At 36.6% G+C, this 18,577-nt stretch overlaps 1 protein-coding gene across 4 annotated transcripts in view; it reads right to left on the reverse strand.

Moving 5' to 3' along the window:
• Positions 1 to 18,577, reverse strand: part of LOC134541160 (synaptotagmin 1) — a 122,561-nt gene that overhangs the window by 16,278 nt on the left and 87,706 nt on the right. For all 4 annotated transcript variants that reach the window (XM_063384386.1, XM_063384387.1, XM_063384388.1 and 1 more), the window contains exons 5-7: positions 18,373 to 18,471; positions 13,781 to 13,975; positions 11,833 to 12,009 (exon numbers count right to left, since the gene is read on the reverse strand). In XM_063384386.1, the coding sequence (XP_063240456.1) occupies positions 11,833 to 12,009; positions 13,781 to 13,975; positions 18,373 to 18,471 (471 nt within the window). The remainder of the gene's footprint in view (positions 1 to 11,832; positions 12,010 to 13,780; positions 13,976 to 18,372; positions 18,472 to 18,577) is intronic.

Here is an 18,577-nt window from a genome sequence, read left to right on the forward strand (position 1 = left end):
ACAGCTGCGGAGTTGCGCGAGCCGCCGACACGTGCTTTCGAGAGATTTCTGCCGTCGGGTCGGCGCGGAATGACACATAAATAAAACTGGAGAATTTGCACCTGTATTTTACAATAACGATAATGAAACTTTGTAACAAACTCGAATTTTGTTCCTATTATTGTTGTTTTTCAAATAGTTGTGGTGTTTATCGTTTCGTAAGACAAAAACAAAACAAAAAAGTCTGAGATTTCAAAGTAATGTACATATTCCTGATGAATGAGTGTTCAGTTTTTGGAATGAAATATCAACATTCTGAGCTCTTTGATGGTGAAAAAAAGAATAATAGGTAGCGAATTTGCATTTGTTATGCAATTCGTTACTTTTTTATGTTGGCGTTAATTATGAAAAAAAAAAAACTTTTTGCGGAATATGTAATTTAACTGTTGTAGCGGTTTCTTTTTTAATTTTTTTTTTTTTTTTTTTTTTTAGAGTTTACTCTTTCATAAAATTGTAAGACTTCTATGCAACCCGACTTATACCTGTATTCTAGCCAATACGCAGATAAAACAACCAAACAGATTTTATACGTATGTGTATTCTTAATTTTTAATTCATACCCTGTTTTTTTTTTCCTAGTGTGTATAATAAATACTTACTTTAAACTTTTAAAGTGTGAGAATTCCTTTGAGAAGCAAATAAATAGGTCATCAACGAGTAAACTAATGACGGACAGTTACCACACACAAACGGACACAGACAGAAAACACAGCAAAGTCACCGACCAACAAATTATTTAATTAGCACCAAGGATACACTTGACATTGCAAACTTCTAAGGACAAATAGAAACTCTTTGTGAACCCAACATAACGGCAACATGTTTTCAGGGACAAAACAAAAAGAAAAAGTTTGTCTACGTACTTCACAACACCTAGACCACTGCTAATGAAAACGTATCGCTACAGTCATTTTCTCACACACTCACTCTGATGGATTTTTGACTAGTTATCGGTTCATTACAATGAGGAGGTGAAGCGAATTAGCGTAGTTCTCTAATTAACAGGAATTGGAATGTGGCCTTAAACAAATATCTTAAAGTTTTACGTATGTTCTGTGGGCACATTCTTGTGCCGTAAACATTGTGAAATATGCACTTGGTACGCTGGCAGTAGTTGGTAAATTATAAATAAAATGTGACAAGTATTACTTCCCGCCATAAAAGAGAAATCTAAAAAGCTGCAATCTATTAGTTTTAAATCCACTGTTTTCAAAAATAGCTTATAAAGACATCTTATTGTTATAGTAAAACAGAATTGCAGCAGAGAGAATTACGCTGGAGTTCTTCTTTACATTCCCGTTTTCATAACTGCGGACCATTTAATTTTGTTCAGTACATCTGCCAATCTAAATATTTAATATTAAAAAATTAAAAAAAAGGCTACGAGCATTCATAATGTAGCCCTACCAAAATACAGAGTTTATGACATTAAGAGGACAGTGCCGATTAAAAAAAAAAATGGTAGTATTAATGTTAAACTTTAACGTTGTGTCAAGTTTTCGATCAAGAGAGACTTTTCACTCTCTTCACTCCCAGGTTTTCAAAAAAAAAAAAAAATAGTAAACACTTATGAAAATAATCGGGCACCCAGCCTATTCATTCACTTCAAACAATTTCAATACACAGATTGACACATAATTTAGCGCTACATACTGTGATTTGACAGTCTTAAAAAGATTAAATAATTTTTTTTATTTACAACTAATTTCAAAGAATAATTTTTGAAATTGTGGCCAAGTGTTATATTTTAACAAAAAAAAAAAGTCCAGAAATATTTTCAAATAAACAAAACATGAGAAAATTTCTGTACAGGTGTGTGATGAGGGTCATAATAATATTGTTGCATGAGTACAGGTTAAAGTCTGAGGTTTCGGTTTGAATGATGTTTTGCTTAAGTATATGCCATGCTACAAAAGACGAAGTGCTAGGTGATTCATGCAAGCAACTTCATTCAGACTGCTATGTCAAAGGTTTGGTAAAGTTTACACTCATGCAGAAAAATAAAGCAAAGAGAACAAACAAAGTAAAATAAAACCAAGTATAAGTAAGAACAAATTCAATGTTTACAAAAGCAATAAGCACTAAAGTAAAATACCCTGATCGCTAAACATGTCAGATACACTAGAACTAGATCCTAAGTTATTTGTAAATTCAATTTGTATTCCATTGGACACACACTAAAATTTTTCTAAAAAAATATACAATAATGTTACTGAAATCCAATAACAATTTTACCAATATGATGCATACAAAAAGATTTAACTTGCTCATTTATTAAATAAATTGGTAATGTAATTTCAACAAAAAATTTTAAATTTTAAACTACGATAGGTATATGTAAAATTTTCATCTCTGCGCAGTGCTTTGCATTTGAAATAACTGATTGTAAGATTTCTTCTATGTTCGGGAACATTTTATTGTATGTCCTAATGCAAGTTTGAACATTAAAATACTCTAAAATGTTATAAAGTTTTTTTAAATTGTAATAAACAAAATATAACTAAACTTAATAAATAAAAAGTGTTTCAGTTTGATACAGAAATACTTACGTGTAGTTTAGTTTGTTTGAGTTTTTGAAGCAGCATGCAAATGGTTCGAAGGGCACAACCATATACATAGGCCAAAAGCAGAGCAGATTAAAGTTTTTTTTGTAGGTGGGAGATAAAAAAAAAGAAAGAGAAAGAATCCATGTAAATCAACTGCTCCGACCATTCTGATTGGTTACAGTGCTCAGCCTTGCGATATCTGCATTTATTCTTCACTTCCAGACTAGAGTTTGCTTGTGACTGCAACTCTTGCAATATTGCGAACGTGGGCTATATTTGGGCCATGTACCTAATTACTTTTTGAGTTTAAAATTATCCTTTGTAAGTATACATTTCAATTTTGCACAAGTAACAACAGGTTTACAAGCCGAACAAAATCAGTACTGAAATGTGTTTCATAGACGAAATTAAAAAAAAAAACCAAGAAAATTGCTCTATGGTTACTTGCATATATAAAATGTACCTTTATTACATTTTAATTTTTTTGGACTTTCTGTGGCAGCAAATAAAATCATAACATTTTGAAAAAATTTGGAAAAATTAGTACGTACTTTATCTTAATTGTGCATATTTATCCCAGAAAAAAAAATTCTGGAAAAATTAGTACATACTTTATCTTAACTTTGTATATCTATCCCAGAAAAATAAAGATATTACGTGCAAAATCATGAAAAAAATTTATTAAATAAATAGAGATGTCGCAAGGTAAAGCGAAATGAAACATCAGTGATGAATAGATCACTCATTTCAGTCAGGATAGTGTATCATTTTAAAATGTATGTATTATAAGTTGATAACTCGTTTGAATGATAAAGAAGTTAGTGGGTACAAAGTAAATGTTTGGTCGCTCAATCAATCATGTAAATCTATGTGATTCATTTTATTCATTTGCATTAAATACAGTATAAATAATAGCATATACAAAAAATAGATTACTTCAAATTTACTAGCCCGAGTACATTTTAAAAGTGTAATTCTACTAATGTGTCTATAAAAAAAGAAGAAAAAAAAAAACCGGCTGTATCATTTTCACACACAAACAATTTAAAAGTGATGTTACAGTAGTCCAAAATTTAATTACATGTAACTGGTTAACCACTGAAAATGGTTGTAATTAAAAGTGATTTCAATTTGTCCTACTCAAATTATCAACTTAGTTCTACAAAGCGATTCATAGTCAATGTCACCTGTAAAGGAATTATGAAAGTGAAAGTAAAAGTTAGCTAAGTTTTAGAAATACGTGTTTAAAAAAAATGAATGCTTACATTTTACAAATGATACACCATAATTAATGTTCAAATAAGTAAATTCAATATATATTAACACAAGACGTAATGATAATTATATGACTCTTGTATACATATTCCAAGGGTTCGACAGTCTATATATTTTTTTAGAAAATTTATCTCGTTTAGAAAACACCAATATCCAATCAGCTACTTATTCAACTCTTGTCTCATAATTCTTTAAATCAAGATTGTAGCACATTTTAAACTAAATAGACAGTAGTATTTAATAATTGCATTAAAACCACACAAAGGCTTCCAATATAATAATGAGCTTTAAAGGAGTGATACGAGTTCATATTCAAATTAGAAATTTTACAATTTTCCCACAAAAGTATAAAAAGAATAATTAAACATTGGCTTTTGTTTGTTAATGTTATTGCGGTTAAATTTTTCTAATTTTATGCTACTTGTGAATCAAGATTAATCTGAAAATATTTCTAACATAACCATCAGTAGCGAGACAGTTTTGGCTCACAATATTTTATGTTTGTGATTACACTTGTTTAGAACCCTTGGATATTACGAACAAAAATAATTACCAATACTTAAATTGAGTAGCATAAAATCAAAAGTTTCCTTTTTTGCAGTATTACAAAACAAAATAAACAGAATCAAAAAGTAACACTGTAGCATAGAATTTGCCAAAAATTTCCATGCAAATCAATGTATTTATGTGGATAACAAAACAATACTGTAATATAATAAATGCAGTTTTAATAATAAAGACTCAATATGTAAAATATTATTGTAAGTAAACATGCACAAAAAGAGAAAACTTATTAATAATTATTAATTAAAGTATCCTAGACTCTAGAGTTTACAAAATTCTGTGAAACCAAATATTGCAATTTCTCTGGACACACTGCTTCTTCCAGGCAACTTTTAAAATTTCGGCATGTTCCAAACTAGTAACGAGAAATATATTACCTGTTCAAAACAAAATTTCTATGTTGGTCATCTTATTAATCATGTTCTAGGTTTCATGTTCGTAAACAGGAGTGTTTTGAATCCAAATACAAGACCGGTATATGATTATCATCACTATCTACTTCAGAGGATTTATTTTGCAGCGTCTAACACTGTGTGGGACTTTACGCCGCACAGCTATGTAAAAAAAGAAGTTTACGGCCAGAAAGACCCCCAAAGTTGGAGTTTTTCTACAAGTCTCTGGTCATAAAACAGGTGAAGTACCTTTTTGCTCTTAAAACCATTATGTTCTGTGTCGCTGAAGTGTAGTTTATACTCTCCAGATAATAGTTCGAGATATAACGGCATAACACGGACAAACAGACTTAATTAATACAAAATTACATTTTGTATTAATCTAGTTTTATTGATTATTTCCATCACATTTACTAAATAATAAATTATTAACATAAGGGAATTAAAATACGTATGTCGTTCAATAATTGTCATCGTGACTGCCAGTGGAAAGTAAGCTAGGGGGTTGGATACCACGTGAGCCGAAGTTATTACTTAGTGATAAGGAGCTCAAATAAAACAGGATCATTTCTCATAACATAAAATATGCAATATTAGTTTCACCAATGTTGTAAGCTTGGGAATGTTTGTTTCAGGCAGAAGAGCGTAGATCACGGAAGCCATCTTGGATTGAAATTCACTTGAAAATTAGACGTGAGGAGAAGTAAGAAAGTTTTTGTTTATGTTCGTAGGCTAAAGTTGTAGATTCAGGAATAACTAAATAATTCAACATGTTTATAACTTTTGCTTACGCACACAGTCCTATCTGTTCAGTTACAAAGGAACAACTTTTGTAACCTATGTCCTCTCCCCTTATACACACCCCTCCCATTTCTTTACAAAAATTTTTTATTTTAATATTTGGCAGGTGACCTTTTGGACAGACTACGCAACAAACAAAATACTTCAAGACAGTCGTACAAGCGGTGTGATGATTACTGCATCAAAGGTGATAACATCTGTTAAGTATCGCTCTTTTCATTGGAGCCACAAGCTAAGACTGCAATTATTTAGTGCAGTGTGTAAAAGCTTTCCTTAACCAACGACATGTGAGATTAAGGAATGAAAAAAAGAAAGTCACACTGATTGTGTTGTATCACATTACAAGAAATACATGCTCACATGTAATGTATTAAATTTTTTACACTCTTGATGCATACTATTATTGTACAAGGTATAATCGTATAATCTATCAAGAGTAAAACACATAACGTAGTTACAAAGAGAAATTATGTATGAAAACTTCAAGAATGGTGTCTGAAGGTATAGCTGAATCGTAATCGTTAATAAACGTTGTCGATGATGGGGTGGGAGTTCAATTCTTTTGACTGATACATGATGCACTTTTACAATATAAAGATTTGTAAAAAGTATGTCTTACTATTCGGAACAATATTTGTTTAAGTATATGCTACATTTACAAGTAAACAGAAAAAATAAATAATAACACCAATATCTCCTTTTTTAAAATTTCAATTAGTCTGAAAAATAAAATATGAAATCTTATGTCTTGTCCCTACTTATATTCACTATTAATTTCCTTTACAGTTCGTAATTAATGAGGAATATTGTAACGTGGACCGGTAACTATGCTGCAGGGAAAAGAACACATAAAAACTTTAAAACGTTGCAAACGTTCCAAATTTGATTACTAGTTATTTTATTTCAATAATATGGCAAGCCTCCACAGGGTCATAGAAGGAATCCATCAAACTTGGTTGAATCACTGCGTCAGTTCAAAAAAGGTTTTAGGAACATACACAGACAGGTGGGCATGAACTGACATTTCATACTTTTTCTAATACACAACTTTGTAATTTTTGGTTTTAAAAATGTTGAAACAGGACAGTTAAAATACTATGTGTGCTGTTTCATTAGGCAAACGGGTAGTTTAATTTTAGTAAGCAACAAACTTCTCTCAGGTACTTTTATCATATATCTCTATCAAAGCTCTGTTCCAATCTTGGAGATTTTTTTCAATGCAAGCATAATTGATATAGCAGAAATATTCAGCAGCATTAAAGTTGAAACATTTTTTTTTATTCATATCGAGGCCTTATATATACTACACTGTTAGGCCTCTTTTTCATTATCTAGGACATGCTCGAAAGCCACATAAAATTAATATATGATGAATAAGACATGTTTCATTCATCAAGTTACTACCATCAGAATTTTTTCACCACAAAAAAAAAAGAAAGAGAGACTTTCCATTTCTAATTTTTTTGTTGATTATGATAATCTTCAATCTTCAATATTTAATACATTTTGATGACTTTAAGGGATGATAATTAGTTTTTAAATATTTCAATATCATATGGGTAAACACCATTTTTGATCAAGTCATTCACATTGACATTATTACCAAGAAAAACTTATTGCTGTTCAATGTTTATACATAGTTGAAGCTAGTATGCCATTGATACTAGTACATCCAGAACTAAAATATGTGATTGTTGCGACTAAAATTAAAAAATTATTAGAAACCAATAGTTTTTTTATTTATTTAGAAAGTTATGTATCCTAATTTAATAAAAATTGTTCATAAAAAGCGCAATTAGACCTTTGTTATTTTGAACAGTTATTAAATACGTGGATTTTATATTTAAGTGGTAAACATTCTTGGTTTACAACTGGTACATTCTTAATTGTTGTTAAATGTATCATGTAATTATAGTGCTCATAATATTATTATGTTATATTATGCAAAGTACTTATTCATTATAACCGAACAGTAAACAAATTTACTAAAACAGTTACAGTTAACATCTATTTTTCATATACATTTTATCCAATCAGAAACATATATGCCATGTAGCTCAAAAGAGATGTACGCGACACTACTAATCGAGTAATCGTATTACACGTCGTACATTGTTCCAACACAACAGAGTCAATAGCGACAAGATTAACACTACCAACTCTAATATGGCTGTTGGCAAATCTTCCCATGCCAAATACGTCCTTAAAATGCAGTACAGAATACGCTAAAAACAGAGTTAGCCCTAAATAAATCTTGTATTTCCTGTTTTAAGTGCATAACAATAACATTTAGTCATCTCAGGGACTAAGTGAGATTAAGTTTATTTTAGAATCAATTAAGTAGCAGGTATGTTAATAAGGGACAGAAATTAATTTAAAAGAAACATAATAAACAGTTGAAGTTGCACTACAATTGTGAAAGTTTACCCACACGTGAAACAAAATTTTGTTTTTTTTCAGCATAAAGATTTATAAATTTAGGTAAATATATTTGAAGTTTAGTTCTGTAAGGTTTCCATGCAGCACAACACGACAAAATTATAAATAGAATCTACCTAAGGCTGTCGGGGCGCGTGTTTTGTCGTGTTGACGTCATTGCGACCTTGTATTTCATTGGTTACTGAGCGTGTTGGGCCTGTCGTGTCTTGTTCGTCATGGCATTGAAACTCCAGCTTCAGAAATGGAATTCCCCTTAAGTATCATGCCAGCCATGTTTAGATAACCTTGTGGAATTGACGTAAAAAATATAAAATGCTAACGTGCATGAAGGAAATATATTATCGTTCAAATGAGATTTGCAATTTGACACTTGTGAGCGAATAGAAGACAGCATTGTAGCGTTACGTACGAGTGCTGTGTACCGACGTTTTCGTCGCAATGCACGGAGGATATTAAACAGACTCATTCAAATATGCATGCAGAAACACAGGCACATTCCTTCTAAAGTAATAAAGTGAACAGCAGTTCAGTACTCGACAATGCTACTTACCTCGTGCGTGGTAAGCTATTCACAGCTGACAGGGTTTGTTAATGATAAAAAATAAAGTAATCCAATATGGCAAACAAATGTGATTCACGCTCTTGAAATCTGGAGTGCTTTTTAGGTGGATGTAAAGCACTCGTATGAAATTAAATACTTTGCAATGCATGTTTGAAAATGATGTCAAAAAAATTACATTTTTAAACCAATTATAATCATTCAATGCTGATGGGAAAAAATCATATGAGTATTAATGAAACACAAAAACCATGACAGATGTTGAATGAAAATAAAAGCAGTAAATTAAAATTGCAAGGTTTGGTGCAAAGCATTCTGTGTCTGTGTCATTATCCGAAGGCTGACGGTTAATGTTTGTTTGGCAAAAATATAAATGTTAAAGTTGTGTTTATGTTTGTAATATATTTTAGATACCTAATTTTTTGTGTATTTGTGATATTATGCTTTTTAATTGTGCATTAACAAAACTGTTCATTTAAGATATTGTAACCAAAATATTTCAGAGTGGTTTATGGAATTATATATTTTAGTATTTCTGCAAAATGCTTTGGCAATCTCCTGCCTTAATTCAACATGAAAAAAAAAAAAACAGCAGAAAAAATAGTATACTAAATACATCAGTTATTTTACTAGCATTGTGTTTTAAGTGAAATTTTGTTTAATTATGAAGCACTGAAAATATGTAGTCTGCTTATGTAAGCAATTATATTGACCAATATTTCAATATCTGAAGCATTTATGCATTATATTTTCTGAATGTTCAAACCTATCCTTAACCAGCTTGATTTACCAATCCCACAAAAGATCCATCATAAATACTTATTCTGAAGAAATATTTTTTTGGTGAAATATTGACAGAAAGTGTGGTTTCATACGAACATAACTATTAAAATATTCTGCAAAAATTTGAGAAATGAGTGTAAGAGAAATAATAGATATTCCTCAAATTCGTTATTATATTCACACCAAAAATTGAGAGGAAAAAAAAATGGAGTGTAAAAATGACTGTGGAAAAAAAGGTGTGTTTAATTACGCTGTGCATAAATCCATATTGTTATAGGCATATGTAAAGTGTCACAGATTTTAGCTACAAAACAAGTAAAAAAAAATAAGTTGAATTTTTTTTAACCAAATGTTAAAATATGATCTATAAAATTTCTAATCACTGACTTTCTTAAGTGCTTCCTCTATAGACCATAAGATACTGACTGCATACACATTGATAAAGAAGTACTTATTTCACCAAAAAAAATCTTGAAACAGTCAATATTTATTGTCCAGTCAGTATATTCTTACAATAAATCTGTATGGCATTGGTTTCTGTTGGAATATATTAAAAAAAAAAATTGGTGATAGGAAGTTAGACACAAGTCAAATGACAATTTTAAAATTTAGGTCTATCAATTAATTTGATAAATCATTATGCAACAACTTTCGAGTTTATTTTGACAATAAAAAAATTAGCATATGTGCTGGAATAACACTTAGGCTATAATTATTTTGTTTATTATCTACCTCTAAAGGGAATCCAAAATAATAAATAAAAAAAAAAAATTTTCTGTCAATAGTAACAATGATAATTTTCAGTGCTAGGAGGTATTATAAACTTTTTTTTTCTATTTCTCACTCATGGTGAATGCCACTATGTTGTTACAATGCTTCACTTAATGAAAATGGTCATAGAAAATTTAATTTTAGTTAGATACTGAAGTAATACAATTTCTAGTTCTCGACTAATAACTTTCCTGACTAATAATTTATTACGATAGTGGCAAGTTTTAAACCGGAAAAGTGTGTTTGTTGGAATTTGGTCTCTTGGTAAGCCTATTTGAAGATTTTTTTTTACTAAAAACATTTTTTTATACTTTTGAACAGGTGATTGTTGCATTTTCTGCAGGATATGAACTGGTGATTGTGTTGTGTAGAACCTATCTGTGTAGAAACGACTTGCCATTAATTTTTATGAAATGAAATAGTAGCTTTAAATCTTTCAGGTGAATCACAGCAGTGATATAATGCTACAAGTGGGGAAGCTGTTTGACCATAATAGTACTCTTAGAGCAATGAGAAAAAAAGTTTTTTTAAATGGTTCAGTGAATAAGCATTGCTAGTCAGTGTTTTGAGGAGTCAGTATTTCAAATGCACGGATGAGTTGAACTAATTCAACGAGTGAGCATTAAGTAATTTTAAGAAGTGTGTGATCCTACTTAAAGAGTACAGTTTGACCAAACCACCAGCCACTTGCTGTACAGACATGACCCACCAAAAAAATAAAAATAAAACACATTCGACCAGGCACATTGATTTCTCATTTTTCCAAACTAAAAAATGAAAAAAAAAAAATTCATTAAAAAAAAAAAAGGATGTTCAAGTAGAGTGCATAGTTTGATGTGTACGTATGCACGCATAGTTTTATTTTTCAGGTTGACATCCCTGAACACCTCCGTATTAAACGACTGGAATACAAGTCGCCAAGGGAAAGCTAAGGGCGATGTTACTTTGGCAGGCTGCTTCTGCACATGCTCTTGGACAGACTACTATAATGCCACTGGAATGAATTAATGCCAGGATATTCCTCCAGTCGCTTACATAGGCGGCCTAATTTTTTCTTACAAGGAACAAATAAATGCTAGTTTAACCTATTGATCATCTTCAGCTTTATGATTTATGTCCGAGAATCAATTTATAAACATTAGTCGAACAATTCAACCGGACAAATTTTTTACGTACCTACCCTACAACTTACTGATGAAATTCTAATGTTGTGCTTAGATTGACATAATAAACAATTTTCTGGCTTCCACGACCTGGTGTGCTATCAGAACTTACGCGTTTTACAACGTTAAATATTTTGACGAACTGGCGTGGTTTTCAGGGGGAAAAAAAAGGGGGGGGGGGGGGACTGTGGAATAATGTTCAAATCAAAAATATTGTCAGTGTCCGAAAAAAAGCATGTGCTACAAAACTGATGCCTAAAAGAACCCAGATCGTCATTTTATAACACAACAGTCGTAATTCCATTATATATCCCGGAGATGTTCTTTCCGCGTCCAAAGAGATAGGCGGGCATCACGTGCACAGCAAACTGATGCAAGTACTATTGGTGGGAGCTGGAGCTGGACTCGAGATGGTTGGCGGGAATGTCCTGAGGGTGGGGGAAGGAGGGAAGGGGGGTGGGGAGAGGGGAGGAGGGGGAAGATGTTGAGAGAAACCTTACCTGCCCTCCTTCTCCTTCCACGCTTTGCAACTCACGCCAGTCCTCGATGGTCTGCGCCAGGTCCACCTGGCACAGGGGCAGCTTCACCTCGCCGATCTGGTCGTGCTTCGAGAAGCGGTCGAAGTCGAAGATGGCGAACACCAGGGTCTTGTTCATGGCCTCCGCGTAGGGCACGTTCTGGAACAGTTTCGGCGTGGGGCACCGCGCGGTTTTTTCCGCGAGTCCTTCGGTACCCGCCGGAGATGTGTAATAATGGCCCGTCTACAATAGCAATGTCCTAAACTGTGTCCGAAGGACACTCTTCGCCTAATTGGTCCACGTGACCCTCTGACGTCATGCGTCAAGTGGGCGAAGGTCCGAACCTACCTGGTCCGAAGACATTCGTCAATTTGAACTTTTTGTCCCAACCGGTGCACTTCGGACACAGAAAAAGAACACAACACTCACGATATTTGAACTTTCCGGTTCCCGTTTGAAAACGTGGTGTTTGTTTTTTGTTATTGAAGGAAATGGAAAGGTGTTGTTAGTCACTTATAACTTACACAACTTTCATAAGTTCAATCTCAAACTAAAAAGCATCAAATCAATAAACAAAAAAATTTGGTTTTGCAGATTTACTGCGCTCTGGTGACAACTTTAGAAATCAATACATTCGGACATCGGACATCGCAATTGTGGACAGGGTAGTTTTCGGTGAGACAATGAGACGTCACTCACATTCGGATAAGGACACGGACCACGCACAGGCTCGGACTATTGTAGACGGGCTCTAAACATCTAACCTTGGTAACGAACAAATTCACGTGTTCGCGTGTTTCAAGTACACTTATTTACTATATGATAACTGGGACGCAAAATTTAAACGTATAATTTTTAAAATTATGCCAGGCGTGACAGTTGTATATGCAAATTGTGTTTTTAAACTACATTTCTTGACGCGAATCACACGTAGTTTCTGCAAATGACACTAGAATAAGCCACATCGACTATCAAATCACAGAAATTTTTAAACTCCAATGAAATATACCAAACCCCGGCTTAGAACCTGATTTTCGACAATGAATATTATTAAAATACTGTCCATCTTGTTACAATTCTTCAAACAGTTAATACTATAATGTGTCCTTTCGGCTGTGTTGACTTTGGTTCACGCCATCCACCATAAACGGCAGCACCGTGGTTAAACATTTCCGTTCCATGCGACTTCCGTTCCATTCACAAAATTACTCCTACTAAATGTCGTATGCAGAGAGCTAAATTGTTACACATCAAAAACAGTTACAAATTTGAACATTTTTTGTACTGTTGACACTGTCACAGAATGACAACTACTGTAGTAATAATATCAATAGACATTATTTTATGGTCTTAGTAAAATTAAGAAATAGTATAGTTAAAAAATAATATTAATATTGGTGGCCGAGACTGACCAGAATGTTCTAGAATGCTGTAGAAAGTCATAGAATCTTCAATAGGGTTCGAGAATGATCGAGAATGTTCTAAAGTTTTCTAGAAAAGTTAGAGAACATCCTAGAATGTTCCAGAAGATTTGGGATCTTTGAAGCGACTTCCCGGATTCCGGTTTCGATGGGAACTGGCGGCAGGGGCGCAACAACAAGGGGGGGGGGGGGCAACAAGGGTATTTTGCCCCCCCCCCCCCCCTCTGAAACCATGAAGTGGGGGCAAATGGGGGCAAAGAAAGTGCTGTGTAATCAATTTTTAGATAATAAAACTGCTTAAATAGCACCATTTTCCACTTTGAAATACAAATTTTCCCGGGGGAGGACCCCCGGACCCCCCCGCTTCAATGGGGGGGATAGATGATTCTTTATAAAAAGGTATATTGCCCCCCCCCCCCCCCCTTTGGAAATTTAGTTGTTGCGCCCCTGACTGGCGGGGCTTTTGAAACGCAGAACCTGCGCTGCAAGTTTTTTACGGCACTTTTTACCTTGAACACGAACGTCTCGTTGAACACGGGGCTGAGGGTCTTCCTGTGGACCTTGGTCTCAAACTTCTTCTTCTTGTCCGGCAGCAGGTAGACCTTGACGTAGGGGTCGGAGGTTCCGCCCATGTCCAGGGCTGGCAGGTCCTCCGCTTGGACCACCGTCACCGCCAGGCTGTTGCAGTTGAAGTCGTACTCCAGCTGCGAACCCGCACACTCGTCTCACCCACACGCTCGGCGGCAACCACTAACCAGCCAGGGCCGGTGCAAGGTAAATTGGCGCCCCTAGGCGAAAAACCTTAATTCCCCCCCCGCCCCCCCCCGGGCCGGACACCCAAAAAAAAATTTTTCCTTGCCTCAAAATACATCACGTAGGCCTAATATCTTGTCAACAATCAAATGTAAGCAGGGTTATGTTTTTTTTAAAACTTTTTTACTTATTACAAATCATAAACAGGTAAGCGCGGACTTTAAATAATTACTTATATCAATATAAACATTCCAGACTGTTACAAAAATTCCATTTTCATCTAGTTTCAATAATCGTTATGTGTCGTGCTGCGCCGCCCCCAGCTACTTGGTACCCTAGGCGGTTGCCTAGTTCGCCTGTATGGACGTGCCGGCCCTGTAACCAGCTTCACATGACGAATATACGGCTGGCTCATTTTTATGACCACTGAATATGGAAAATTATAGTGTAAGAAGCCATCTCTTTGAACATGTATCAACACCTAATCATAAGCAGCAGTACATGGTATAAGTATCTACCTTTCAATGTGTAATGTTTTATTAAAAACAAAATGGCACGTGTAACTCAGTACATGTGATAGAAGTGAAACGAGTCCGAAGGCATGGCCACTAATCCAGTTTCAACTGACGAATATACGACTGGCTCAATTTCATGACCACTGAATATGGGAAATTATATTGTAAGAAGCCATCTCTTTCTACATGTATCAACACCTAATCATAAGCAGTAGTACATAGTATAAGTATCTACCTTTCAATGTGTAATGTTTTATTAAAAATAAGAGGGCATGTGTAACTCAGTACATGTGATAGAAATGAAACGTATTTGGCAATTCAAACCTTGACTCGTAAGTGTATCGTAAGGGGTAAAATGGCAGGCAGAGAGAGAGAGATAAAGAGAGAGAAATAGAGAGAGAAAGAGAGAGAAAGAGAGAAAGAGAGAAAAAGAGAGAGAAAGACTTAGAGAAAGAGATAGAGAAAGAGAGAGAGAGAAATAAGACAACTTTCTAAACAGACATGAATTAATTAACAAAAATACACTTCAAACCCCGTTGTGTTGCCCTCTGCCCAAATACTCCCTTACTAGATGCCCGCATGTCAGGGTGGCGTCAGGCGCAGGCGGGTCCCTAACATTTCACAACAACGTTTCACGAAAACATTGTATTCAAATTTGGCCTTGAAAATTTACTCCCATCGCGCCAAAAAAAAATTCACTTCAACAGATTTCAAATTTTGAAGAGAATAATAAAAACATTAGGTCATCAGATAGCTAAAAATGCATACAAGAGCATCATCTTTAGAATACTTCCCTGGGGGAGGAACACTGGACCAGTCGCTTTTCTGTAAACTGGGAAGGGGGAGGGGGAGCATTCCAATACAACTTCCCTCAGACCCGCAAAAAATAGCAGTGTCAAAAATTTATTCTTGTTATAGCTTTACTTTGTCCCCCTTCTTCCAAAAATCCTAATTACATCCATGAAGGAGTCCTCACCCATCCTCCTTGTCATCTCCTCAGGTCCCTTGCATCTCTCGGACAACAATGTCCAACTGCCAGCCCCTGAGTAGCTGCTTTCTACTCTGTCCAACTCCCCTTCCTGAACCATCCCTCTGTTTCCCGTAACCAACCTGCTGGTTTTCAATGCATGATATTTTGCATCCCGCAGGCTTTACCTGGGCCCAACTTATATAGTTTCAGTCTAGAATAGTCAAAGAGGGGAGTTAGTCATGGCTGGCCAATCCCCTCATAGCACATGATGCATGTTAACCCTTCCTGCATGGCTTAAACCGAACATGATTAGAGCGTATAGGCTTCGGCCTGAGACACACTTAGAGTCTTCCCTACCTAGGTTAGGAAAAATAAATCGCATCTCTCACCCCCCAGAATTCCTTCCTCCAGAGCGATTTCTCTCCCTCCTTGTTCCCACTGTCCGCCTCCATTCCCTCTGGAACTTCCACACGTGATCTCTGTGCCCTTTACACCATCTGCATCTGTGCACCCTCTCCTTTCATCTTCTTAAACATTTTTTTTTTTTTTAGTTGTTTATATGGTTAACGGCTTTCGCCCACAACCAGAACTAAATCATTCCAATCTTTATCATATCGTGGCAATCAAATCTTTTACTGTAAATTAACACCCATGCCTTACCCGGGACTCGAACCCAGAACCCCTCGCACCGTAAGCCGGTGTGCATCCGACTACGCTACGGAGGTCGGCATCTTCTTAAACAGCCTGGCCAGTGCTGTGAAGGAGCGGTTCCATTATATAATTTTTTTTTACAAGTACGGATTCTTTATCATGGAATTTTAAAGAGAAAATTGTTAGTCACATTAAAATATCAGCGAATAGTAGTCTTTTAGTACATCAACATTTACACATAGAATTTTTAAAAATATGATTATTTTTGAGAAAAGAATAATGGAACTTTTTATTTTGTTTATTTTATTTTGTTTTAATACTTTGTTCTTAAGTCATTTGTTTTATTTCTTTAAGACAAGTCATAAGTACTATATATTAATGTTAATAAATACACGAAACACAAGACAAGTCAAGCCATACTTACAATAACACGCATGCGAACTTTCATTAAATAAATTCAGTCTGGACTCGGAAACAAAATTTGTTCAGTTTCTGTGTATGAGGGATGTAAAATGGAGGAAAAACATTAATGTTGCCCACTAAGGATTACACTAATATTTCCACAATGATATCTTTGTAACCTTATGTAGCTAAATTGCCTCACTGTTGAACGGGTTGCAAGAGAGTGCCCTGGGCCTCACTGATCAATGGGTTGCAAGAGTGTTTCATGGGCCTCACTTCTGAATGGGTTGCAAGAGTGCCTTGGGCCTCACTGTTTAATGGGTTGCAAGAGAGGGCCCTGGGCCTCACTGTTGAACGGGTTGCAAGAGAGAGTTCCCCGGGCCTCACTGTTGAATGGGTTATAAGAGAGTGCCCTGGCCTCACTGTTTAATGGGTTGCAAGAGAGAGTGCCCCGGGCCTCACTGTTTAATGGGTTGCAAGAGAGAGGTGCTCCGGGCCTCACTATTGAACGGGTTGCAAGAGGGAGTGCCCTGGGCCTCACTTTTTAATGGGTTGCAAGAGAGAGTTCTCCGGGCCTCACTGTTGAACGGGTTGCAAGAGAGAGTTCCCCGGACCTCACTGTCGAACGGGTTGCAAGAGAGAGTTCCCCAGGCCTCACTGTTGAATGGGTTGCAAGAGAGAGTGCCCTGGGCCTCACTGTTGAACGAGTTGCAGTATAAGAGCCCTGGGCCTCACTGTTGAATGGTTTGCAAGAGAGTGCCCTGGACCTCACTGTTGAACGGATTGCAAGAGAGAGTGCCATGTGCCTTACTGTTGAATGGTTTGCAAGATAGGAGCCCTGGACCTCACTGTAGAATGGGTTGTAAGAGTGCCTTGTGCCTCACTGTTGAACGAGTTGCAGTATAAGAGCCCTGGGCCTCAATGTTGAATAGTTTGCAAGAGAATGCCCCGGGCCTCACTGTTGAACGGGTTGCAAGAGAGAAGTACCCTGGACCTCACTGTTGAACGGGTTGCAAGAGAGTGCCCTGGGCCTCACTGTCAAATGAGTTGTCAGAAAGCTAGAGAGTGCCCTGGGCCATAATTGTTGAATGGGTTGCAAGAGAGTGCCCTGGGCCTCACTGTTAAATGGTTTGCAAGAGAATGCCCCAGGGCCTCACTGTTGAATGGGTTGCAAGAGAGTGCCCTGGGCCTCACTGTTGAATGGTTTGCATGAGAATGCCCCGGGGCCTCACTGTTGAATGGGTTGCAAGAGAGTGCCCTGGGCCTCACTGTTGAATGGTTTGCAAGAGAATGCCCCGGGCCTCACTGTTGAACGGGTTGCAAGAGAGAAGTACCCTGGACCTCACTGTTGAACGGGTTGCAAGAGAGTGCCCTGGGCCTCACTGTCAAATGAGTTGTCAGAAAGCTAGAGAGTGCCCTGGGCCATAATTGTTGAATGGGTTGCAAGAGAGTGCCCTGGGCCTCACTGTTAAATGGTTTGCAAGAGAATGCCCCAGGGCCTCACTGTTGAATGGGTTGCAAGAGAGTGCCCTGGGCCTCACTGTTGAATGGTTTGCATGAGAATGCCCCGGGGCCTCACTGTTGAATGGGTTGCAAGAGAGTGCCCTGGGCCTCACTGTTGAATGGTTTGCAAGAGAATGCCCCGTGCCTCACTGTTGAACGGGTTGCAAGAGAGAAGTGCCCTGGACCTCACTGTTGAACGGGTTGCAAGTGAGGACACTGGGCCTCACTGTTGAACGGGTTGCAAGAGAGTGCCTTGGGCCTCACTGTTGAACGGGTTGCAAGAGAGAGGGAGTGGTGCGGGCCTCACCTTGTACTGCAGGCGCCCCAGCTTCTGCTCGCTCTGCTTGCTCTCCGCCTCGTCCGGCTCCTCCTGGTTCTCCGTCAGCTCCTCCATGTCGGGCTGCACCTGTGGCAGTGCCGGGCGCGCGTCATCACACACGACCGCGCCGCCGGCGGGCAGTAGCGGTCCGCCCGGGTCGCCCTGTCTCCTGGCACCGACGCACGCTCGTTTG

The sequence above is a fragment of the Bacillus rossius genome, chromosome 18, assembly GCF_032445375.1.
Source record: "Bacillus rossius redtenbacheri isolate Brsri chromosome 18, Brsri_v3, whole genome shotgun sequence".
Lineage (NCBI taxonomy): Eukaryota > Metazoa > Arthropoda > Insecta > Phasmatodea > Bacillidae > Bacillus > Bacillus rossius.